General features: G+C 33.8%; 1 protein-coding gene and 1 non-coding gene across 2 annotated transcripts; one reads left to right on the forward strand and one right to left on the reverse strand.

Annotated features, from left to right (window-relative positions):
* Positions 1–230: 230 nt before the first annotated feature.
* LOC107887824 (zinc finger protein CONSTANS-LIKE 2) lies at positions 231–1,780 on the reverse strand. Its single transcript, XM_016812049.2, has 2 exons — positions 992–1,780; positions 231–569 (listed from the first exon to the last, which is right to left on the reverse strand). The coding sequence occupies exons 1-2, from the start codon at positions 1,778–1,780 to the stop codon at positions 231–233; spliced, it is 1,128 nt and encodes a 375-aa protein (XP_016667538.2).
* A 21,295-nt stretch (positions 1,781–23,075) lies between these two features.
* Positions 23,076–23,182, forward strand: LOC121225757 (small nucleolar RNA R71). The gene has a single exon (XR_005923636.1). It is a non-coding gene; the product is annotated as a small nucleolar RNA R71 (small nucleolar RNA).
* Positions 23,183–25,740: the final 2,558 nt, after the last annotated feature.

The raw sequence follows: 25,740 nt of genomic DNA on the forward strand, positions 1-25,740 counted from the left end.
ATTATTCACTTTTAACTCAAATAAGAAAGGAGCATCTTTCGAAATAAAAATTAAAAAAAATTAGCATTTTAATGTTTGATAACTCACTTTGAGACTTATTCCCTCATTCATTGAACTACATGGAAAGCAATACACTGATGCAGGAACTAAACAAGAAAGATAATAACTTTAATCTCCATTATCAAAAGTTTTTCTTTTAAAATCCTAGCCTCATATTTTATTGTACTCGTTCATAATGATGGAACAACACCATATCCATTATCTTCCTTTGAGAACATCTGATCATCTTCAATCCCCTTATCTGTTTTCCTTGCAAATTTGCCTTTGATACGAGGTCGAGTCTCTGCATAAGCTTTCCTGGATGCATATCTTATTTTCTTCTCAAACTTTCTTGATTTTCTCTTCTCTCTATATCTTAGAACCTTTTCTTCCCTATTCATTGATGTGAATTGCAATGGTATTAGAAGCCAAGGATTTGGGAAGGTTTCAGTTGTCGTTGTTGTTGTTGTTGTTGGAAATCCAGTGAATGAATTTGGGATGCCAGCAGGAGCGATCATCGGCATGGGGACCTAAATGAAGCAACAAATAAGTTTAAAAAGCTTAAGATGAGCTGATAATTCGGGGAAATAACGGTAAATTTTGAGGAAAAAAATAATGAAAAGTCATCGTTATCCTGAATTCTGTTGCTGTGTTTGGCCAGTGAGAAAGCTTCAGAGAGCTTCGGAATTAATGGAATGGACTTACATGTATATGATAAATGCCATTAGCCTGAAGCAGCTGAGCTCCCTGAGTGTATTTCACCCCCAACAACAACATTTTCAATAACAATTAATGAACTGTTAGTAAAGCTTAAAAATTCATTTCCCATTGGAACAAAGAATCAAACACATATGCATAGATCTTTTTGTTTCAAAGTTATGAACAGAACAGACAAATCATAAGTTATCGGAAAAGCAAATGTAAAGTTAATTTAGAATGTCTAGGATCTTACTCTTAGACTGCTTGAAGGGTAATTAGTGAATGCAGCTTTTGATCCGCTCTGCTCTGAATTGAAGTAAGTACTATGAAATTGCTGTTTCTGCAGTTGTGTCTCTTCTTGTAGTGGTTGATTCTTAGATCTCGGAGTTTGAACAGGAACAACACTATCACTTCCACTATCTTCTGGACAATTCACACACACAAGTTGCTGCTGATCAGAGGACTGTTCTGGGCCGAATGACTTGGTACATGTATCGACAACATCTACGTACTCATCAAGTTGTTCACCATAGGTGAATCCACTCATGGTCTGGTTGTCAGTGTTTCCAGGCTCAAGCAATAACCAAGAATCTGTTTCGTCTTCATCAATTTCTAGATTCAGCTCCATAGTAAGGGCTGCGATTTCGTTTTTGGTGTCGAACATGGTTCCTGGCAGCTGATCATCCTGTTGAACATTTGAGGACGAACATATTTGACCTGCGATCGGAGGTATAGGGACCCTGGTATGGCGGCTAGCCAAAGGGTTAACCGAGTGTACTTGGATGTCACATTCGATGCAAAGTGATGCTGCATCAGCACTGCAAGTGACCGCAGCAGGAGCAGCCTCGCAGGCATCGCAAATCCACACACGGTGGTGCGACAAGGCGGTAGTATTGTCACCATGGATACGTTTATCACAGTCATGGCAGAGGTAAGCGGAGTCAGTGTGGCAGTAAAGTGTGCAGGCGGTTGCTTGACATGAATCACAAGTATGAATCCAGTTGTTTAGATAACCATCTTCACCGGAGCTCACTTTCAACATGCTTGTTTCATGTCGGGTTCAAACATGTCAGGAAAATGAACTTCCAATGTCTGAAATATCCTGACTGAGAAAGATTATGAGTTTAGGAAGGAGGAAAAATCTTGACAATGTTTCTACCGGTATATGAAACATTTATAGTATGTTGCGTAATCAAGATTCGAATGATTTAAACATTGTGTTTTGGAAAGAAACAGATTGTTAATAAAAAAGAACCCATTTCGATGTACTTTCTATAGATTTTAGCCAAAAGTTCCCACTTTTCCACAAAAAGTTCCACTTGATTTCAAAGCCAAAAGATTCACATTCGACTATGTTATTTTCGAGTATTGATTCAAAAAGATTTTCAATTCGGTTCTTATAATTCGAGCTCTGATATTACATTTGAAGCAACTTTAAGTGAAAGGTTTTAACTAAGAATTTTTTTGACAGTTAAAACAAGTCAAAAATCTTTGTTAGTGTTGGTTATAATTGTCAATTGCAACTTAAAAGAACATAGGATAGATCATTTAAATTGTCATGCTTAAATGACATATTTTGACTAAATCTATTTGAACCTTTAATTGTTAATCTTTTAAGGATTTTAGTAGTTGATAAGTGAAGATTTTACGAGCAAAAATTAAGTCAAATAAAGATTGGATATAGTCTTCAAGTTTCCTTAAACAGGAGATTTGACTTTTAAAGGAATTTGATGACTAAAAGCTTTCTTTGAATATATATTTTATTGAAGACTTTTTAAAGTTATTTTTATGCAATTAGAGATTGATATTAGTTGTAATTCAACAAGCATTATATGTATATATATTGACAGCTTATGTAGATTAGATATGAGAAAGAGTGTTTTATTCGTTCAATTAGGAATTAATTTTTCATTTTTTGTGTGTATGAGTGTGCACGTGCGCGAGCAAAAAGTGTAAGTAAATTAAATTGTGTTGATCAGTTTACATCTATGTTTTTAAGGAGAAAATATTAAAGGGGGAATGATCTAGTTTGAAGTAAATATTAAAGGGGGAATGATCTAGTTTGAAGTATAGAAGTGGAATTGCAACTTGGTGAGTGAATTTAACTTAAATTATACTTGTTTATAATGGATTCCACTTAGGGAAGGCCTCACAAACAGAACAAGTTTTTGAACTATGTGAACAATTTTTTATGTCCATCTTAATTTTAATAATTAGTAATAACTTCATCGAATTGCAACTAAACGAATATTTGACAGGCAAAAATCAACAAACTTTCATGCATCAAGGCTAAACACTTGACATACTAAGTGTAGATCTTACATTGATTTGTAGTCGGGATGGAAGGTTTATCAATTACTAGATCCTTTATGTTAGATGGAACAAATTATGTCAATGTTTATAGGTTTTCATACCCTTTAAGTTATATAGCTCAAATTAGGCCTATTGGAAGGCTAGGATGAACGGCTTTCATAAAGTCCATGGGTGAAAATGATTAGCACTCAATTTTAACTAGTTTGAAACCACAACCAGTTAATGTATCTGGTGTAATGACTCTTAAGCCTAAGGTTACATGGACTAGTGAGGAGGAACATTTGACCAGTGGTAATTAAAAGGCTTTTAATGCAATCTTCTATAGAGTTGACTCTTAAGAATTCAAGTGAATTTCTAAATGAACCATTGTTACAAAAGCTTGGGAAATTCTTAAAACTATTCATAAAGGAACAAACACAATGAAGCAATCAAAACTTAAAATGTTGACTACAAGGTTCGAGACTCTAAGGATATAGGAGAATGAGACCTAGCAAAAATTCAATGCAAAGTTGTGATATTTCAAATCAGGCTTCTTTAGTATTCACTAGGAGATTAATAGACAAATCCAAAGCTTATGTGAAAAGTGCTAAGGTCTTTGCTTGAGAAATTTTCAATCAATCTGAAAACTATCAAAGAAACAACGAACATTGACCATATGAGGGTTAAAGAGCTTATAGAGTGTGTCTTGCATTCTTGGCTGAAACAGAGTTGATGTCCTGACAAGGAAAAGGCATTGTCAGGACGATGCGACCACGACATCCCGATCAGAAGAAACACCTCAACACGAAGTCAGGCATCAAGACGAGCAGATAGCCACATTACTACGTGGGGACGTGTTCCCTACACAATCAAGTTTCTCTCCTAGTTAAACTTTGATTATTCTAAGGATGTATAAGTCATAATTGTACAGGAATTTTAGCCTATAAATAGGCCTCTTAGCAACCCTAGATAGTTCAGAATAACAACAAAGTTAATAGAGTTTATGGAAATTTTGGGAAACCTTTGTATTTTGGGTTCAGGGTTTATTTGTTTCTCCATATTGTACTCCCTTTTTCGGTTTTTTCTATTTTAGTCAAAATTTTCTTTATTTATGGTTTTTTATCCTCTTCGGATGAGTTTTTTTATGTTGAATATTTATGTTTGATTTTCTCTTTTTTTGTTCAAGTTCGTTGCATAATTCATGTTCGACCCAACAAACTAGTAATAGAGCTTGGTTCAGTTTCCGCATTCAACTTCTTCAAAGATGGCAATGAGGTATGATATCGAGAAGTTCGATGGGATTACAAATTTCATCTTGTGGCAAGTTCGAATGATGGAAATTTTGGTTTAAAACTGTTTGAAAAAGGTAATTATAGGAAAAAAGCCTGTGGATGCAGACAAGACAGAGTGGGAGGAGCTTGATGAGAATGCTCTATGAATAGTTCAATTGTGCCTCACTAACAATGTATTACATAAGGTACTTTCAAAGAAATGGCAACAGCCTTGTGGAGGAAATTGGAAGCCCTTTATATGACAAAGTTGCTTGCAAAAAGCTTGGCAACGAGTTAGGTGTGAAGAACAAATCAAATGGGTAAGCCTCGATTTTGGTTGCTAGAGAAAGGCAACAATCTAAAGATCCGAGTTAGAGAATATCAAGGGCGAGATCTAAGTCAACGAATCACGATAAGGAATATGACTATCGTAAAAAGAAGGGTCACATTAAAACAGAATGTTATAAACTCTAAAATAAAATTAAAAGGGCCACCAAAAATGATGAGAGAGGAAAGCAGAAAGCTGATGTAGCCAATGTTAATATAGCTGAAGATAGATGTGATGATTTCTTACTGGTGCCTACGACATCTGAGTGGATCTTTGATTCAGGGTACTCCTATCACATGTGTCCCAACAGGGACTGGTTCTCTATTTACAGTTCAGTTAAAGGTGGAGTTGTGCTGATAGGGAATAATTCTCCACGTAAGATAATAGAAGTCAAAGGAATTCAAATTAAGATGCACGACATAAATATTCAAACACTGTCAAATGTTAATCATGTGCTTGATTTAAAGAAAAATTTCATATAATTTGGAATCTTAAACTCGATTGGTTGCAAAGTCATCATCAAGTCAAACAGCTCAAAGATATCTCGTGGAACCTTTATTTATACTGATGATAGGACAAAAAGTCAACAACCTATACGTTCTGCAAGGTCAACAGTGTTAGGTTTAGCAGCAATTACAAAAGCAAAGGTAAACCCGTCACCACATCTCGACGAGGAGACACGGGACGTCATGACGACGTGACAAAGTCTCAATAAGAAGTCTCTAGCGCTACAACGACGTGATAAAATCCACTAGTTTCGAATTCTAAATCAATCCAACTGTGGCACATACGACTCGGTCATATGAGTGAAAAAGATATGACCGTTTTAAGCAAATGAGGTATTCTTACAGGCACCAGAGTTGGAAAGTTAGATTTCTATTAGCATTGCATTTATGGGAAGTAGACCCTAGTTAGCTTCGATTCGATAGTGCATAGGAGTAAAAGGGCCCTCAATTATATTCATTTCGATTTATAGGGTCCAGCTCTAGTCGTCTCTAAAGGAGGTAGAAGATATCTTGTAACTTTTATCGATGACCACTCCAGGAAGGTTTGGGTTTATTTTCTTAAGCATAAGAAAGAAGTCTTCGGGATATTCAAAAAGTGGAAGGCTTTCTTGGAAAAACAAACAGAGAAGACCATAAAGTAATTCAGAACGGATACTATGCTTGAGTTTTGTTCAACTAAGTTTAATAATTTCTGCAAACTAGAAGGAATTGAAAGACACCGCGGAATTGTAAGTACCCCATAGAAAAATAGTATAGTCGAACGAATGATGTAACCTCCCTAACCCAACCAAGAACTTATGGCCGGATTTTGAAGGTTACAAGGCCACCAAAATGGCCTAGTGACAATGGTTCAATTCTCAATAACTTAAATACTAAATCATTTGCTTATATAATCCAAAAAAAATCGATAGTGGGCTTCTCTTTATTCTATAAAAATTTAGTTTTTTCCAAGTTATTTAAAGTTCGATTAAAAAGTAGCTTATTAATTTTACAAACTTCTCTAATTGTTAAATCATTGTCCAGAGTTTCAAAAATAGTTTTGTAGCGAAAATTTTGACATTTTAAATTTATCAATAAATCCATAAATTTATAATTAATCGTGACTAGTTATATAAAGAAAAACAATTCAGTTGTATGATGTCCATGCATGATAATTCTAAAATATCCCAAAATTAACGCCATGCTACGGTTCATATAAAAATAATTACAGTCCCAAATGAATGTAAAGTTACATAATTTAAGAAACGTTATTTAGATAAAAACCCAAATGAGACCTCCGAATGCTGAGTCCAAGCCCAGTTTTTGTGGATTACCTAAAAAATGTTAAACTAAGGGAGTAAGCTATGAAGCTCAATCTGAGTCGAGAACAAATATGTAAATAGTGTAGTGACAATTAAACAATCAAATTTTACAGTAAACCCCGAAAAAATAACTAAAAACCACAGAAGACTATAGCATCATAGTACTCGATAATTGCAACAATTATGCATGGCATGTTCTAATGAATATCAGCGTAAAGGTCCTACCTATCCACCAGCTACACACCACGAATTCCCTAAAACCCATCTACCAAATCACCAAAACAATTAGGAGCCATAGCTCAGTGTGGATAAACCACCAATAACAATATGCAAACAAATTATCGATAATGTAAATAAACCATAGTAATGTAGATATACTGCCAGTGTAAATATAGATTAGTTTCCAATAATGTATAGATAAAATGACAATCATGTGGTCAAGCCACCGATAAAGTAGGATAGTATGCTGCTAATTTTGAGCATACACAATGATTTTGCCGATAAAAGCTACCAATAATGTGGTCAAGCCACCAATAAGCAATCTCCTACAACACTCTAGTGCGGTGCATTGGCAACAATATTTCAAACTTTAACTGTCGCCAATCTCCATATAGCTCCTCCAACTCCAATCATCCCAATCGCCATGCAATGCAATATGGCTTGTCATGAATGTCACATATCATGCTAAATAGTACAATAACATTATCAATGGCATGCTTTTGATTCAACAATTTCAGTGTCATGATTTTCAAGAAAACAATATAAATAGTAGCAATTCAAATGCTTCCATACAACCAAGTACACGTCAAACACAATCATAAAATCAAATAATAGTAACAGTGTCTGAATCCTACTTACAGGACCTCTAACATGCAGGAAATTACTTAAAGACTCAAATGAAACATAGTACAAAATAGAGGGAAATATTGGAATAGAAGGTCACACGGCCGTGTGGGGAGTCTATGTAACTCACTATGACCATGTGTAATGTCGAAACCTCCTTTTAAAAATGGGTTTTTAAAAAAAATGAAAACGGGAGTCGCCACCAATCTTTTTAGGTGTGATTGGATCACCTTATAAAATGTTTTGTTTTAAAACATTAATTTTGGTCTACGAAAGTCAAGAAAACGGATTCAGGAGTCGATTAAGTACGAGGAAGGATTAGCACCCTCGTAACGCCCAAAATTGTTACCAAATTGAATAATTTTGTCTTAATGTCAGAAATTTGAAAGAATTTAGAAATAAGATTCTTTAAAATCGTAATGCTTTGAGATAAAAAAAAAAGAAACAAGATTCCTTCGTTTTAAAAGAGTACAAACATCACATCCAGCATGATTGGACACGATATCTTTAAACTTTCATAACTGAAGTCATCTTCGTGATTTATAACATTTGTTTAAAAGGATATTTTAGATATTTAGACAAACGAGAAATTGCAACCCAGCATATTATGGCACTACTTTCCGAATTCCTAATTATCAAAACATTGCCTCACTTTTTAAAATTTATTTTTTTGAATTAAGTGAGATATAACTTTTGGTTTTAAAAATAATGATGTGTTTTACATATTACAAAGAATTAAATAAATCTAATTACAATGTGCTTTATCATTTTATGCATATATAGTATAATGGCTTAAAATAATGACATAAATTACACAATTTATCACTTTGTGCATATATCTTAAATAACATAAATGTTGATGCATTGGTGTTACAGGCGCAATACAACATAGAGCATAATGGATTTAATTGTATAACATATATATATAACAACATTTTATGTAAATATATCTAAATTATCATAAATAACTAATTTTACGCGAATATGTAAAAACAAGAATAAAATGATATGTAAAATTTAACCTATTAAACAATATCAACATAAAAGAGAATCTAAAAATAAATAAGCAAATTAAATGTATGAAATATAAAAATAAGCTATTTAGAAATATATTAAATGATGTAAAAACAATAAAAGAGAATCTTTTTTATTTTTTAAAATGATATATACATATATAGATTATATTATAAGATACAATAACTTAGTATATAAGAAAAATAGTGTACTAGATGTTGCTATTCTTTAGAAAAGAATGTATATAATTAATAAGTAACAATGTATACTTTGTGATAAAATAAAGGTAAAAAGGAAATATGGTAAAATATAATATTATTTATAAATAAAATATGTAATAATATAAATCATATAGCAATAAAAATATATGTAATAAAATATATATAATACAATATATGAAGAACGTATAAAATAATAATAATTTAATAAGTATTTTCATATAAAAATATAGTAAAATAATTAATACATATAGGAAAATACATAGTATATACTAAATTTATAAATAAAATGTATAATAATATGAATAATATAATTATAGAATAATATGTACTAAAAACATATAATATAAATATAAATATATAATATATAATAAATATATGATAAAAATTAAAAATGTATAATAATATAATAGATAAAATATAGTAAAATAAATAATATATAATGAAAATACATATAACATATAGTAAGATGCAAATATAACAAAAAAATATATGATAAAAAATATTTTTTAAAAAATAATAATATTTTAGATAATAAAAAATAATATATATTATTTTATAATTAATATTAAAAATATATATAAAAAGAAAGGAATTAAAATTGAATTTAATTGAAGAATCTGGGGTTAATTGCAAAATAATAAAAATATTTGGACTTAATTAAAACACAAGCTAAAACTGAGGGACTCATTGGGTAATTAAACCCTAATCCCAAAACGATGTCGTTCTCTAGAGCTGATTTTTAAAAGGGGACTAGGATTAAATTGAAATAAATATAAAATATTGGAGCTAAATTAAAATAAAAATAAAATGAAATTAAAAAATTTGAAAACACAGAAGGGTCAATTGGGCAATTTGCCCATTTATCGAAAACACGCGGATCCTCCCCGAGTCATCGGGTCAGCACGCGGATCCTAAGCCTTGAAACGACGTCGTTTTGTGCTTATTGGATTAAACCAAAACGGCACCGTTTCATTTATGCTATATAAGTCAAACTTTTAGTTCTAAAATCATTTTGCAACCGGTTCTGAGAAAAAAAGAAGAGAAATCCTCTGAATGAGGATCTGGGACTGGCATCAAAGCTCCATCGAGGCTCCGTTCTCAGGCGTTCATGCGCCCACGCGCCACCGCGAACATCACCACGTGTGGCGGTCGGAAACTGGAAAATTTCCCTTTTCAGCGCAGATCAGAAAAGGTTCGTCTCCCTTTTCCTTTTTATTATTCGCAATATATATATGTGCATATATTTAAAAGAAAATCTCACCTTTGTATATTTCAATCGACTGTGATGCTTTTTGTATATGTATGCAAGAATAAATTTTTTTTTGGATCTCTATATTCTCTTTTTATTGATTCTCTGCGTGTATTCTAAGAACATAAGAATCCCTCCTTTTTCAAATCGGAAGAAAGGCTTTGTAGCCTTTAAATTATACATGTTTAGGAAAGAAATATTTCTTTCCTTACTGGTTTTATCTGCTACTGTTTGGTTCCCTTTTTTGCTCTGTGTCTTGTGGGTTTCTTTTGCAGGTATTCGCGAGGAGATCTCGTCGGTGAATGCACCGATTATGGCGCGATATAGCGCTGGAGCCACGGCGCTGATGGTGGGTAGCTGGATCGACGCGAGATGGAACGACACATTGACTACGGCGCCTAGGGCTTCTAAAATCCTAGGTCTTCCAAGTTCTGCTAACCATTTGGGCCATCCGGGCCTCTCTGCTTTGAGTCTGCTTGGGCCATTGAGTTTTGGGTTAAGGGTGTAATGGGTACCGGGGAATGGCATAATCGAGTATGGGCTATTGGGTTGTAACCGGGCATAGGGTTTAGACCAATTAATTTGGGCCTACGGGTTAGTGGGTCATGTATTGTAAATGGACTATAATAAATAAATATTTTTTTTTTGTTTTTGGGTTTTAGGTTTTAAAGTCCGGGCAAGAATGGGCTACTACATGTAAAATGATAAATTTTCCCAACACTGGTCACACAGTCATGTGCCAAGTCGTGTAACCCTCTCTAGGTCGTGTGCCCCTACTTTAACCCTAACAAAATAGTGGCACACGACCATGCCAACTGCCCGTGTGCAGTGTACACCCGTGTGGACAAGTTATGTGGTCCAAATTCCACACTCGATTTTCCTACACTTCAATGGTTATAGCACAAAAATACCTATCGATCACAAATGTTTAGAACACATACCTAGAAACACAATTCTGAAACACTAACAATCATCCGAGATAACTCTCCAATTCAAATGTGAAACTTGGATACGAACACACACCCAACACATGGAGATTTCGGCCATAACAGGATAAAAAACGAAGAAAAACTATTTAAATATCACAAAAATGGCACTTAATCTTATTTTGCTTCAGATACGAATGATGAAACAGAGAACGAATGAACACTTGAAAAAAAACCAACTTAGATTCGACCAATATTGACTGCTAGATTCGGCAGCTATAGTGAAGAGATAGACAGCACAAAAAAAGTTGAACAAGAGTTTAGGGGATAGCAAAACAGATAAAAGAAAAGATAATTTAAGAAAGAAGAAAGAAACAGGGAAGAGGGGCGGTAGAGAGGTAAAGTAAATGAGCCAAAAAAACTAAACAAAAAGGAAAAAAAACATATTTATACTAGGGTTTTGGGTAAAATTGCAGAAAATAAAAGTTATGCAAGGAAATGTAGTTGAACTCAGGTCTCTATGCCAATTACATTGTCTCCTTGTTTTCTCTTAGCCATTGAGCCACCAGCTTATTCTTGTCTTAAAAACGCAAAGATAAACTTAAAATTTTGGGCATGACCTTTCACTTGGTTCACAAGATCGATTTTACTAACCCTATTTTCAAGATGTGACAGATGAAAAGAACGTTACTTGAGAAATCTCGATGTATGCTTTCCAATGCAGTTTTAGAAAATGAGTTTTGGGACGAAGCAGTTAATCTGGCAAGCTACTTGGTGAACTAATCTCCACATTGAGCTTTGGATGGAAATGTTCACGAAAAGATTTGGTTCAAAAATCCTCATAATTACTCTAATCTTAGAGCATTCAATTATCCTGTATATGCTCGATTTAGTCAAGGAAAGCTTAAACTAAGAGTGGTAAAGTTCATCTTTCTAGGTTTTGCGGTCGAGACAAAAGGTGAAAAGTTATAGTGCCCAAAAATGAGCAAGATCATCAGTAGAGATGTTACGTTTGTCGAAACATCGATGAATTTGTCCAAAAAGGGGTTCTTCGGTCATAACAACATCAAAAAGTCAAGTGTTTCAAGGAAGGTGGAGCTGAAGACTTAAACAGACAGTGACACCACGTCATCAAAAAGCCCATCATCGCAACGGCATGACAAACAGGGGTAACGTCCCGAGAAGGAAAATTGGCTCATCATGATCACATGAAGAAATTACAAAACTGACGTTTCTTTGATATAGTAAAACATTTTCGACACTTCTACATCTTAATCAGAGACCCAAACATCTCAACTTCAATATTTTAAGTTAGCTCGTGACAGAAAAAGACGAGATATTAAACTACCACAAAAATACCGTGAAAGAAATCTCATAGCATATGTTATTAATGTTACAAAAAGCATCGATTTAGCCGACCTTTCGAATTATTCAAAGGCAGTCTAGGCTTCTAATTCTAGCAAGTGGCTTGTTTCCATGGAAGAAAAGATATAGTCTTTTTAAAATAATAAGACATGGCAGCTTGTTAAATCACACACCAAGAAGAAAATAGTTGGTTGCAAGTGGGTGTTCATAAAGAAAGAAGGTTCGGGTAAAGGTGACAAGAGATATAAGTCAAGGTTGGTCGCAAAGGGCTACAGTCAAGTAGAAAGAGTTGATTTTCATTATCGTTTTGCTCCAATTGTGAAGCATACATCCGTTCGGGCACTGCTAGCTCTTGTTGCATCAAACAATATCAAGTTAGAGCAGTTTGATGTAAAAAAAATGCATTCCTTCACGGGGATTTAGATGAGGACATCTATATGCAACAATCAGAATACTTCAGAATCGAAGGCAAGGAAGACCTTGTTTTCCTTCTACGAAAATATTTATATAGCCTGAAGCAGTTTCCTCTACAGTGGTACAAAAAGTTTGATTCCTTTATGTTAAGTATTGGTTTTGCTCGAAGCAAGTGAGAAAGTTGTGTGTATCTACAATGTTTAGATGATGTATCATTTATTTACTTGTTGTTTTATGGTGATGATATGTTAATAGAAGCCAAGGATCTATCCGAAATTGAGTAACTTAAATCCATGCTTAATTCTAAGTTTAAGATGAAGGCTCTTGGTGTAACCAAGAAAATTTTAGGGATGGAAATTTCGATAGATTGACACTTTGGGAAGCTATTTCTGTCACAATAAGAATACATCGAGAGAATTCTCAAGTGGTTTGGAATGCAACACTCTAAACGATAGGTACTCCCTTAACTGTCCACTTTAGACTTTCAATTTCATACGCGCTACAAATCAAAGATGAAGAAAGGTACATGTCATCGGTTCCTTATTCTAGTGGAGTTAGAAGCCTAATGTATGTTGTGGTTTGTACTAGTCCTGATATCGCACATGCTATTAGTTTAGTAAGTAGATATATGACCAAACCCAACAAATTACACTAGCAATCTGTGAAGTGTATTTTTTTTTATATTTGAGGGGGACTTTCGGCATTTGTTTGGAATTCAAAAGATGCTCAGATGGTCTAGTCAACTGTGTAGATTTGGATTATGTTCGAGACTTAGATAAAATAAGATCTCTCACATGTTATTTGTTTCCTTCCAGAAATCACTTTATTAGTTAGAAAGCCACCCTTCAAGCCACTGTGGCTTTATCAACTACCGAAGCTAAATATATAGCTATCACAGAGGCTGTAAAAGAAGCCACTTGGTTGAAAGGTCTATTCAAAGAGCTGGTTGATAGAAATGATGAGACTATTGTATATTGTGATAGTCAAAGTGTCATGTATCTCACAAAAGATCAGACCCACGAAAGAACAAAGCACATAGATATTCAGTGCCACTTTGTTTGAGAGGTGATTGTTCAAGGAGATGTTTAGATTCTCAAAATCAACACAAACAATAATCCAACAGAAATGATGATGAAGATTCTTCCAATTTCCAAGTTTGAGCACTGTTTGGACTTTGTAGACAAAGATCGAGTTAGGCCCCTAGCGGGGCATGACAAAGAAGGCATTTTAAAAATACGAGCCAATGTGGAGATTTTTGGAGTGTGACTCATATTCTTAGCCAAAATAGAGTTTACATCCCGATGAGGGAAATGTGTCATCTCGACAACACAACCTCGACATCCAGATGAGAAAAAATGCCTCGTCATGATGACGCAAAGCTTGGTGTCACAATGAGTCGATAGCCACATCACGAAGTGGTGATAAGTTCCCTATACAATCAAATTTCTTCTCCTAGTTAAACTCTGATATATTTTCTTAGTTAAACTCTAGTTATTATAGGGATGTTTCAATCATAATTGTACACGAATTTTAGCATATAAATGGGCCTTTTAGCAACCTTATATACTTTAGAATAAGAACAAAAAAAAATTAAGAGAGTTTCTGTGAATTTCTGGGAACATTTGCTTTTCAGGTTCAGGTTTTATTTATTTCTCCATGTTCTACTCCCTTTTAGGTTTTTTTTAGTGAAGTTATTCTTTGCCCGTGGTTTTTTATCCTCTTCGGAGGACTTTTTCCAAATTAAATATTTGTATTCGATTTTCTCATTTTTCGTTTGAGTTCATTGCATAATCCGGGTTCGACCCAACAAAGCTCATAGGTTCATTGAGAATCTTTAAGATGAATCTTGTTAAGACAAGAAAAGCGAAGGAAAAAAAAGTATAAGAATATTTTTTGAAAGTTACATCCGTTGTTGCAACTAAGGGAAAATATGCCATACAAGATCTATAGGAGCAAATGACCCTTCTTACTCAAAACCTTAATAGGGTATTCAAGAAGTACGAAAGGCTTGATGTAAACAAAAATCCTATAAAGTACAAGGTCAAATGAGTTGTGATCAATGAAGAAACCTCTAAAGCAAATCAAAAGCTGGTGAAGCTGATTGAAGAAAAAGAAATTTTCGGTTGACAAGACTACAGAACTAGAAGCAACACTAAAATAACTTTCTTCTGCTCACTTTGTACTAAAGAAACTTTGTTTTGGTTGTGGAAAGCTAGACGAAATTATCATAACCGGTAGGAGAGACCCTGGTAAGGGTGAACATGGCTATGTGGAAAAAATAGACAAAATTGTTCAATCAGCTGTGTTTTCCAAGCTTAAAGAAGTTGTTAATCAACCTGAATGGTCTAGAAAGGTTGAATTATCAACATAGAGAGGCGTAACAAGCATAATAAGAGGTTAAATTTTTACTACTATTATGTGTTATTCCATATCAAGCCAAGGTGGCTTGATCTTCATAAGGATTTGAGAAAGAATCACTTTGATGTAGCCTCAGTTGCAACTCAAGGAAACATTATTAAGGTATTAAAGAAAATGTTAGTCTGGAGAAAAAAAGACTAGAAGTGCTTTATTGTTACCCATAAATCTTTAAAGGATGCCATTAATCATGTGTGTTACATTAATAATGGATACTCTAGGAACATGAATGGTAATATTTATTATCTCAAAAACTTCCAAGAAAGCCATGAAGGCAAGTTGACCTTTGACTATGGAAAAAAAGGGGGCAAGATTCTTGGGAAAAGAATCTTGAATTTTGAAGGAATGCCTTAATTATAGAATTTCTTTCTTGAATGGATTAAAGGTGAATCTTATAAGTATTAGTCAACTTTGTGATCAAATGATGCTTGAAAACTTCACAATGGACAAATATTTATGACCAACAAGTCAAATGAGATAGCCTTAAAAGGTTCAAGAACATTAGATAATTATTATGGATTGATTGAACCCTTAACATGCAAATGTATGAGCTATTCTAATACGAAGGTATGGTATGAGAGAATTAAGACATGTTCATTTCAAGGCTCGCATCATTTGGTAAGGTATAACGTAGTGAGGGGATTGCCAAAGCTAATGGAGTCATTTTAAAAATGTGTAAAGATTGCATGAAGTTTAAGCAATAATCTAATCCAAATCCCCAATTGCAATTAATATAAACATTTGGACCTATAGAACTCTTGCATATAAATTTAATTGGAGTTATGAAGACTAAGAGTTTGAGTGGTAAAAGAAACATCTTTGTTTGTACGTGTTGATGATTGCTCAAGGTATACTTGGGGAATGAAAATTATGAGCGATCATGTAAGGGAATGAAGAATGAAAAGTTCTTATATTTCTATGAAAACAAAGGGATGTAGTATGAGTTTTCAAAGCCAAATACTCCTTAGAGAAAGGTATGGTTGATAGGAAGAATTAAACCATTCAAAATATGGCTGAAATGATGTTAGTTTTTTTTTTTAAAAAAGGCCTTACAAGTTTTGAGCTAAATTTTTTAACACAACATTCCATGTGATTAACAAGGTACTTTTGAGGATTAAAATAATGATGACTCTGTACAAAATGTAGAAAAGAAGAAAGCATATAGTGTTATATTTCTATGTTTTTAGGCGCATTAGTTACATTCTCAAAGATAGAGTTTGTAAGGGAAAGCTTGATGCATGAAGTGGTAAGGAGATCTTCCTAGGATATTCTAATAATAGCAAGGCATTCATGGTGTAAAAAAAATGCAACAGGTTTATCATGGAGTCATTTAATGTGTTTGTTAAAGTGAGTCATCTAATGTTACCATTGAAGACACAAATGATAAATTAGTTGTGCTAGACATTAAACAAGTTGCAATTGAGCCAATATCTGACCTTGTGTCTCAAGCATCTATAGTTGACCAACCTATCAAAATAAATGATGATGAAGGCCATCAAATGATGATATTTCTCAACCTAAACCATAATCAAAGGTGAAAAATAACCATTCATTAGATTATGTTATTAGTGGTTTAAATGAAGGGTAAGGACGAGAGGAAAGTCTAAGACAAACTATCAAGATATGGTTAGACTTGTATGCTATAAATCCTTCACTGAGCCTAAAAAGGTCAAGAAGTCCTTGAAGAGGAAAAGTACACTCAATCCATGCAAAAAGAACATAATTAGCTTGAAAAGAATGATATATGGTAGCTTATTCCAAGACCAATTGGTCGTAAAGTAATTGGAATGGATGTTTAAGAACAAGTCAAATAAACTTGAAAACGTCAACAGAAATAAAGAAAGGCTTGTGGCTCATGGGTATACTTAGGTGGAAGGAATCAAATTTGATGGGACATTTGCATTTGCGGGTAGGCATGAGGCTACCAAACTTCTTTTAATAGTTGCAACTTATCTTGATATCAAACTACTTCAAATAGATGTGAAAAGTGCATTTCTCAATGGATTTATCAATGAAGAAGTTTATGTACAACAGCCTAAGGGATTTGGATACCCTAAGCATCTAGATAATGTGTTTAAATTAACAAAAAGCTCAGTATGGCTTCAAGCAAGACCTTAGGACATGGTACGAGAGGCTTTTAAGACATTGATAAAATGTAGTTTGTCAAGTAAGATAAAGGCACCATTACAATTACTCATATCTAAGTGGACAATATCATATTTGCCTCCACTTCTTAGAAGGCCAGAAAAAGGTTTTGCAAATATGATGTAGTTTGAGTTTGAGATGAGTATTGTAAGGGGAGCTTTCTTATTTCTTGGGAATCTATATGAATTAGCTCAAGTAAGGTATATTCCTATCTCAAAATAAGTATGTATGGAATCTATAGAAAAATTTTGAATTGGAGAATGCTAAACCAATTAGAGCACTTACTTATTCCTAAGAAATTATGCTCAAATATAGGGGGTGATGATCGTTTTATGGTTCACTAAACTAGACTACAATCACGACAAAGGCAAGCGCACCTATCGAATGGTAGTATAGCTATGGTGAGTCCGGAATATCGTATCCACAAGGACTAAAAGTACTAGTATTAACTATCTTTCTATTATTTAGCCTAGAATAAAAGGGATTTTATTTTAATCTAAATTTAACTAAACTAATTAACTAATAAATGCGACAAAGAGTGAAGAAAATAATCGAATAAACTAGTGATAAAGACAATACCGAAGGAAGAATCCACCCAGACTTCACTTATTATTCTGACTCTGAATCAAACGATTTATTCAGTTGTCTTGATCCGTAGAAATCCCTAAATTATGTTAATATCTCTTTCGAGAATAAGAACAAATGACTCTAGGTTGATTAATCGAAATCTCTTTCTAATTAAAACCCTTATGGTCGCATTAACTCGATCTATGGATTCCCTTATTAGATTTGACTCTAATCTGGAGCTTTATGTCGTCCTGTTTCTAGGATTGCAATCAACTCCGCTTAATTATGCTAGATCTACTCTTAAATATGGACTTTTGCTTCACTAAATAAGCACATCAAACTTGGATTAATATCTTGAAAATATTAAGGCAAGAATTAAGAACACATAATTAAGAACAAGAACAAGTATTTATCCTGTAATTCAGATAATTAAATAATAATATCCATCATAGGTTTCATCCTTCCTAGGTATTTAGGGATTTTTGTTCATAATGTAATAGGAAAACATCTCAAAAATAGGAAAACAACAAAACATAAAGAAACCCAAAAACTTCGAGAGAAATTGGAGGGAGACTTCAATCTTGAAGAAAATCCTGCTTCTGAGCTGAATCTGTTGGCATTCTTTGAGTAATTCCTGTGTTCTACTCTGCATGTCCCCTTTAGGTCTTATTCTGGTGTGGTTATGTAAACTTTAGAATGCTCAGAAACCCTTAAAATTGGCTTTTTCCATGTGTTTAGAAAACAGGAAGCGATAACAACACGAGCTGGCACATAGGCGTGTGGCCTGCCCATATGGATCATATGGGCGTGTGCCGAACCCTTGTGGATCTGAAAACTCCGATTTTGGCCCCTTTTTCGCTCCTTTTATTCCAAAATTCTCTCCTAAGTATAGAAACATGAATTTAAGGGATTATGAGCATCAAATTCACTAATTCTCATCATAAATCATCCAAACATATGCCAAGCATGAAATTAAAATATGTTACATTTATGGTTTATCAAATATCCCCACACTTAAACATTTGCTTGTCCTCAAGCAAACGCCTCAACTCACAATTAAAATTAAACTTTCTCAATTCATAATTCTCACCAATAATGTTTTATCATAATTCACAAATAATTATACATTGATAATTCAACTAAAAGACCACTGAAGATTCAAATAATCCAAGTCAAACATTTTTTAAAGCATGAAAATGTAGGTATTTTCCCTTGTCTAAGTAATTACCTTTAATTCAAAACCGACAAGAATTGACATCCTCCCTAAAGATTCACTCAAATAACTCAAAGTGTTTAAGGTTTAAAAATTAAGCACTCAAAAGTCAAACATGAAAAGTTATTACCATAGGCTTGCATGAAAATCAAATCTCCACCAATATAAAATGAGATGACACACAAATCAAAAGGTCTTTACAGGGTTGTAATGGGGCTTGGTTTAAAGGTGTGGATAAAAGCTGAAAAAGAAGATTAGAATTGAGATCGAATTGATCAATTACCTAACTAGAAAAATAAACCAATGCTGAATAATTACATTAATCGAAATTATTAAAGAATAACACGAGCTTCTTCACAGAATATGAAATTAACTACTTAAGCTCAGAACAAAGAAATAATAATAATCAACATATATGTATTTTTTTATTCTTTTTACTTTTTTTGACTTTTATTTTTTTGAGAACAATAGATAATAAGAGAAAATTTAACAACTGAAACAAAAGAACACAGTAAAGCAACTAACTAAATCAAATCTCGACAAAAAGGGAGTCAATAAAACGGGAAACAATTCTTAATGAATCAAAAAAGAAGTTATAGGTTAATATGAATGGTAAATTAAGAAACGGTTTGTTAGGCTCCAAGGAGTTCACTAAGGGCTAATTATGAAGGTAGGCTTTTTATGGGATAAGTGGGTTAAAACCTAGGTGCTTTATCATCTCAGTATATCAAATCAAAGGTGTGGTCTCGACATGTATAATCGAAGCAAGTTCTAGAATAACAAATCAATATTGTCACACTCATAACCAATAATAAAGTGAGCAAGAAAAATGTATGCTCTAAAGGCTCAGAATCTCACAAAAATTATGGCTTTTGATGTTAATCTTGCAAATTTCAAACTTCAAGGTAATACCTCAATTTAGGGAAACAACCTAAAATTTTTAATTCTGAAAAATAGACTTATCATGCTTGATTCTCTAGTGTCATAAAGTTTAAACAATCAATGCACAATTACCTATGAATTTAATCTAAAACGCATCAATAATAATCATAAATCAACAAAAAATCATTCTAATAGTAAGGTGAGAAAATTACTTAAACACAAGACATAATTTAGGGATTTTCTAATGATTCTATAGATAACCTCCCCACACTTAAGATTTACATTGTCGTCAATGTACAAACATATATAATCAAAGTATAAACAGAATATCATAAGAGTGGGAGAAAACTAAAATTGCCTTGAACATTGGATGAAATCTTCAGAATAGTAAAAATCGGAATTGCAGTCAAATTTAAATGTAACTCATGATTCCGAGCAAACTAAGAAGAAAATAAACACAGATAATAATAAAAAATTAAGGGGTTATAACTCGATTAAAAACAACCACCAATCTTTCAAAAGATAATAATGAAAATAAGTTGAAGAGAAAAAAAATAAAACAACTAAAAAAAATTAAAAAGAAAGATAAAAATAAAAAAAATAATAAAATAATAATAGTAAACTCAATGATATTAATAAACTTAAAAGGTAATTATAATGATAATAGTAAAAAAATAGGAAAGAAAAAAGAAAAAAATAGAAATAGCAAAATAAAAATAATAAAAAATAATAAAAGTATATAAAAAATTAAAATATTAAAAAATTAAAAATATAAGTATAAGAATAATAAATTAATTACTAAAATAAAAATAAATAAAATAAAATAAAATTGGGGTAATTAACCCAGTTTTCACATGGCCATGGACATGCTCGTGTGTCCAAGTCGTGTGGGTCACATGGCCATGTCGCCAGGTTGTGTATGTTTTCCTTCGCTTCTCCCACACCCATGTGAGATCCCACATGCCCGTGTGGCCAGGCCGTGTGCTCCACACACCCGTGTGGCCAAGCCGTGTAACTCTCTGACTTTGAAAAAAAAATAGCTCCAAGTTTTACACGGCCTAGGACACGCTCGTGTGTCCAGGCCGTGTGGGTCACATGGCCATGTCGCCAAGCCGTGTATGTTTTCCTTCGCTTCTCCCACTCTCATGTGGGATTCCACCTACCCGTGTGGCCAGGCCGTGTGCTCCACACACCCTTGTGGCCAGGCCATGTGGGTCAAAAACACACTTTTTTTTAGATTTTGAAAATTGATTAATTTTAAAAAAAATCATAAAATAATGTTAAGAAAATAAGCAGTGTTAACACTCGGGTTGCCTCCCGAGAAGCATTTATTTAAAGTCTAAGCTCGACCTACCTCGTATTCGCATGGTTATGGTGGTTCACGGAGTCAAAACTCATCTTTCTCACTGCAATTCTATTATCAACATAAGGTTTTAGCCGAGTAATATTTACTTTAAAAGTGCCAAATTTTGAATGATTTACCTCGGCTGTACCGTATGGGAAAATATTCAGTACCGTAAAAGGAGTTGATCCATTTGCATTATGCTCTAAAGTGGCGATTTGAGAGCGTTTTATCCAACAATACCTGATCGCCAATCTTTAATTGGTTCGTCTCATCCTTAAGCTCATGATGGAGTCGCTTTGGTTCATCGTGTATTCTAGGTTTCTCCTCGACTTGTGTTCGCCATTCATCTAGTTCATCGATTTGTAATCTTCTTTCTTCATGATTTGTTCTGTTTTTTTATGTAAACTGGACTGTGGTTCTGTCACGTTTTTTTGAGGTGCTTCCTGCAAAGAATGTTGAGCCACAAGGTTATTAACATTAACAGAGCTCGTAATATCATCTCGATCACTAGATATCATAACAGAATTACGAGCTTGGAGTTTAATCGTGTCATCACCTACACGAAGTATTAACTCACCTATACCAACATCTATGATAGTTCTAGCAATTGCTAAAAAAGGCCATCCTAAAATCAATGGTACGTCACTATCCTTATCCATGTCTAGAACAAAAAAATCAACTAGGAAAATGAATTTTATCAATTTCAACGAGTGCGTCTTCAACAATACCCTTAGGAAATCTAATTGTTCTATCTGCCAATTGAATGCTCATCCTAATTTGTTTGGGTTTCCCAAGACCTAGTTGCTTAAACATTTTGTAGGGCATGACATTAATACTAGCCCCTAAATCAGCCAATGCATTATTAACACTTAAACTACCAATTAAATAAGGAATAGTAAAACTCCTTGGATCTTTCAATTTGTTCAGTAGTTTATTCTGCAAAATGGCTGAGCACACTGCATTTAGCTCCACATGTGACGAATCATCTAACTTCCACTTATTTGCTAAAAGCTCCTTTAAAAATTTAACGGAATTTGGCATCTACGAAAAAGCTTCAACAAATGGTAAGTTAATATGTAATTTTTTCAACAGTTTAAGGAATTTACCAAATTGTTCGTTTGTGTGGTCTTCCCTTGTCACATTTGGATATGGCACATGACGTTTATATTCCTTAATGACCGATTTTTGCTCGTTGTGGCTCACCTCAACCTTACTTTTAGCTACCACATCTTCTTGTCTCAGTTTTGGTTCATCTCTCAATTTTGGTTCATCTTTAACTAACCCTTGTTCATCTCGAACAGTAATCACATAAAGTTTCTCCCTTGGGTTAGTTTCGGTATTACTCGGTAAGCTACCTTGTGGTCGTTTTGAAATCATCTTGGTAAGTTGACCAATTTGATTTTCGAGCCCTTGAATCAACGCTTGCTGATTTTGAGTGCGGTTTCAGTGTTTTGAAAGCGAGTTTCTGACACCGAGATGAACTTCGTTAGCATCTCCTCAAGGTTTGGCTTCTTTTTCTGCTATTAAGGTGGTTGTTGGAAACCTGGAGGTGGTTGCAGTTTTTGATGTCCTTGACCACCCCACAAGAAATTGGGATGGTTCCTCCAACCTGCATTATAAGTGTTACTATATGGATTATTCTGAGGTATAGAATTATTACCCATATAGTGGATCTGTTTGTTCTCTGTGCTAGGGTTGTAGGATGGATATTCTATGTTGTTCATTTCTCCTCCATTCTCATCGCACTGTATTATCAGATGTACCTGCGTAGAGACACATAAACCATCAATCTTTTTATTTGAGAGCTCTACCTGGTGTGATAACATGGTGGCCGCGTCAAGGTTGAAAACACCGGCTGCTTTATTAGGTTTTGTCCTCATGACTTGCCATTGATAGTTATTCAGTGTCATCTCCTCTATGAACTCATAAGCCTTCTCAGGTGTTTTATTATTTATAGTACCACCGGTAGCTGCATCGATCATTTGCCTAGTTGAGGGGTTCAAACCATTGTGGAAAGTCTGAACCTGTAGCCATAGAGGTAACCCATGGTGAGGGCACCTTCTTAATAGATCCTTATACCTCTCACATGCATCATATAGGGTCTCTAATTCCATTTGCAAGAAGGAAGAGATATCATTCCTCAACTTTGCTATCTTGGCCGGTGGAAAGTATTTCAATAAAAAATTCTCGATCATTTGAACCCAAGTAGTGATGGAACCTCGTGGTAAAGAGTTCAACCATTGCTTAGTCTTATTTCTCAACGAGAAGGGGAATAATCATAGGCGAATGGCGTTGTCAAAAACGCCGTTTATCTTGAAAGTATCACAGAACTCTAAGAAATTGGCCAAATGAGTAGTTGGGTATTCATCCTGCAAACCATCAAACTGAACAAACTGTTGAATCATTTGAATAGTGTTAGGTTTCAGTTCAAAATTATTTGTAGCAATAGCAGGTCTAATAATACTCAATTCGGCCCCAATAAGAGTGGGCTTGGCATAATCGCACATAGTACGAGGAGCAGGATTTTTATTTACAGGATTCGTAGCAACCACAGGAGGTAGCGGATTATTCCGATTGTCAGCCATCTCCTTGGAAATATTGGTATTGTCCTTATGCTCTTCCTTTATATACTGCAGACTCCGCCTTATTTCTCTACAATTTTTGCGAGCTGTGCTTCAATTTCACTGTCAAAAAGTAGAGGTCCTGTCAGGTTTCTTCTAGTCATAAACTACAAGAACCTGCCAGAAACAAACAAAAAATTAGTAATTGAAAATAAAATAAAAATAAAAATAATGCAATAAAATAAAAAAAATGGCTAAGTTAATAAAAAATCAAGCGTTCCTAATATCTTAGACTCCGGCACCTATACCAAAAACTTGATGACCGTTTATAGTTCACTAAACTAGACTATGATCACAACAAAGGCAAGCACACCTATCGAATGATAGTATAGCTATGGTGAGTCCAGAACATTGTATCCACAAGGACTAAAAGTACTAGTATTAACTATCTTCCTATTATTTAGCCTAGAATAAAAGGGATTTTATTTTAATCTAAATTTGACTAAACTAATTAACTAATAAATACGAAAGAGAGTGAAGAAAATAATCGAATAAACCAATGATAAAGACAATACCCAAGAAAGAATCCACCTAGACTTTACTTATTATTCTGACTCTGAATCAAACGATTTATTCACTTGTCTTGATCCGCAGAAATCCCTAAATTATGTTAATATCTCTTTCGAGACTAAGAACAACTAACTCTAGGTTGATTAATTGAAATCGCTTTCTAATTAAAACCTCTATTGTCGCATTAACTCGATCTATGGATTCCTTTATTAGATTTGACTCTAATCCAACAGATTTGTGTCATCCTATTTCTAGGATTGCAATCAACTTCGCTTAATTATGCTAGATCTACTCTTAAATAGGGACTTTTGCTGCACTGAATAAGCACATCAAACTTGGATTAATATCCTTAAAATATTAAGGCAAGAATTAAGAACACATAATTAATAACAAGAACAATTATTTATTATGTAATTCAGATGATTAAATAATAAGATCCATCGTAGGTTTCATCCTCCCTAGTTATTTAGGGAGTTTAGTTCATAATGTAATAGGAAAACATCTCAAAAATAGGAAAACAACAAAACATAAAGAAACCCAAAAACTTTGAGAGAAATTGGAGGAAGATCTTCAGTCTTGAAGGAAATCCTGCTTCTGACCTGAATCCGTTGGCGTTCTTCGAGTAATTCCTATGTTCTACTCTATGTGTCCTCTTTAGGTCTTATTCTAGTGTGTTTATATAGACTTTAGAATGCTCGAAAACCCTAAAAATTGGCTTTTTCCACGTGTTTGGGAAACAAGAAGCAATATCGACATGGGCTGGCATATAGGCGTGTGGCCTGCTCGTGTGGATCACATGGGCATGTGCCCAACCCTTGTGGATCCTGAAAACTCCGATTTTGGCCCCTTTTTTGCTCCTTTTACTCCCAAATGCTCTCCTAAGTATAGAAACATGAATTTAAGGGATTAGGAGCATCAAAATCACTAATTCTCATCATAAAATCCAAAAATATTCCAAGCATGAAATTAGAATATGTTACATTTATGGTTTATCAAATATCCCCACAGTTAAACATTTGCTTGTCCTCAAGAAAAATCCTCAACTCACAATTAAAATTAAACTTTCTCAATTCATAATTATCATCAATAAAGTTTTATCATAATTCACAAATAATTACACCTTGATAATTCAACTAAAAAATCACTAAAGATTCAAATAATCCAAGTCAAACAATTTTTTAAAGCATGAAAACATAGGTATTTTCTTTTATTTAAGTAATTACCTTTAATTCAAAACCGAAAAGAATTGACATCCTCCCTAAAGATTCACTCAAATCACTCAAAGTGTTTAAAGTTTAAAAATTAAGCACTCAAAAGTCAAACATGAAAAGTTATTACCATAGGCTTGCATGAAAATCAAATCTCCACCAGTATAAAATGAGATGATACACAAATCAAAAGGTCTTTACAAGGTTGTAATGGGGCTTGGTTTAAAGGTGTGGATAAAAGCTGAAAAAGAAGATTAGAATTGAGATCGAATTGATCAATTACCTAACTAGAAAAATAAGCCAATGCTGAATAATTACATTAACCGAAATTATTAAAGAATAACACGAGCTTCTTCACAGAATATG

The sequence above is a fragment of the Gossypium hirsutum genome, chromosome A03 (genome assembly GCF_007990345.1).
Source record: "Gossypium hirsutum isolate 1008001.06 chromosome A03, Gossypium_hirsutum_v2.1, whole genome shotgun sequence".
Taxonomy (NCBI): Eukaryota; Viridiplantae; Streptophyta; class Magnoliopsida; order Malvales; family Malvaceae; genus Gossypium; species Gossypium hirsutum.

Excerpts from the sequence above, each read along its gene's own strand:
- LOC107887824 (XM_016812049.2), bottom strand. The coding sequence starts at position 1,780 with ATGTTGAAAGTGAGCTCCGGTGAAGATGGTTATCTAAACAACTGGATT. Across the intron at positions 570-991 it reads ACCCTTCAAGCAGTCTAAGA|GTCCCCATGCCGATGATCGC; the intron begins GTAAGATCCTAG and ends TGCTTCATTTAG.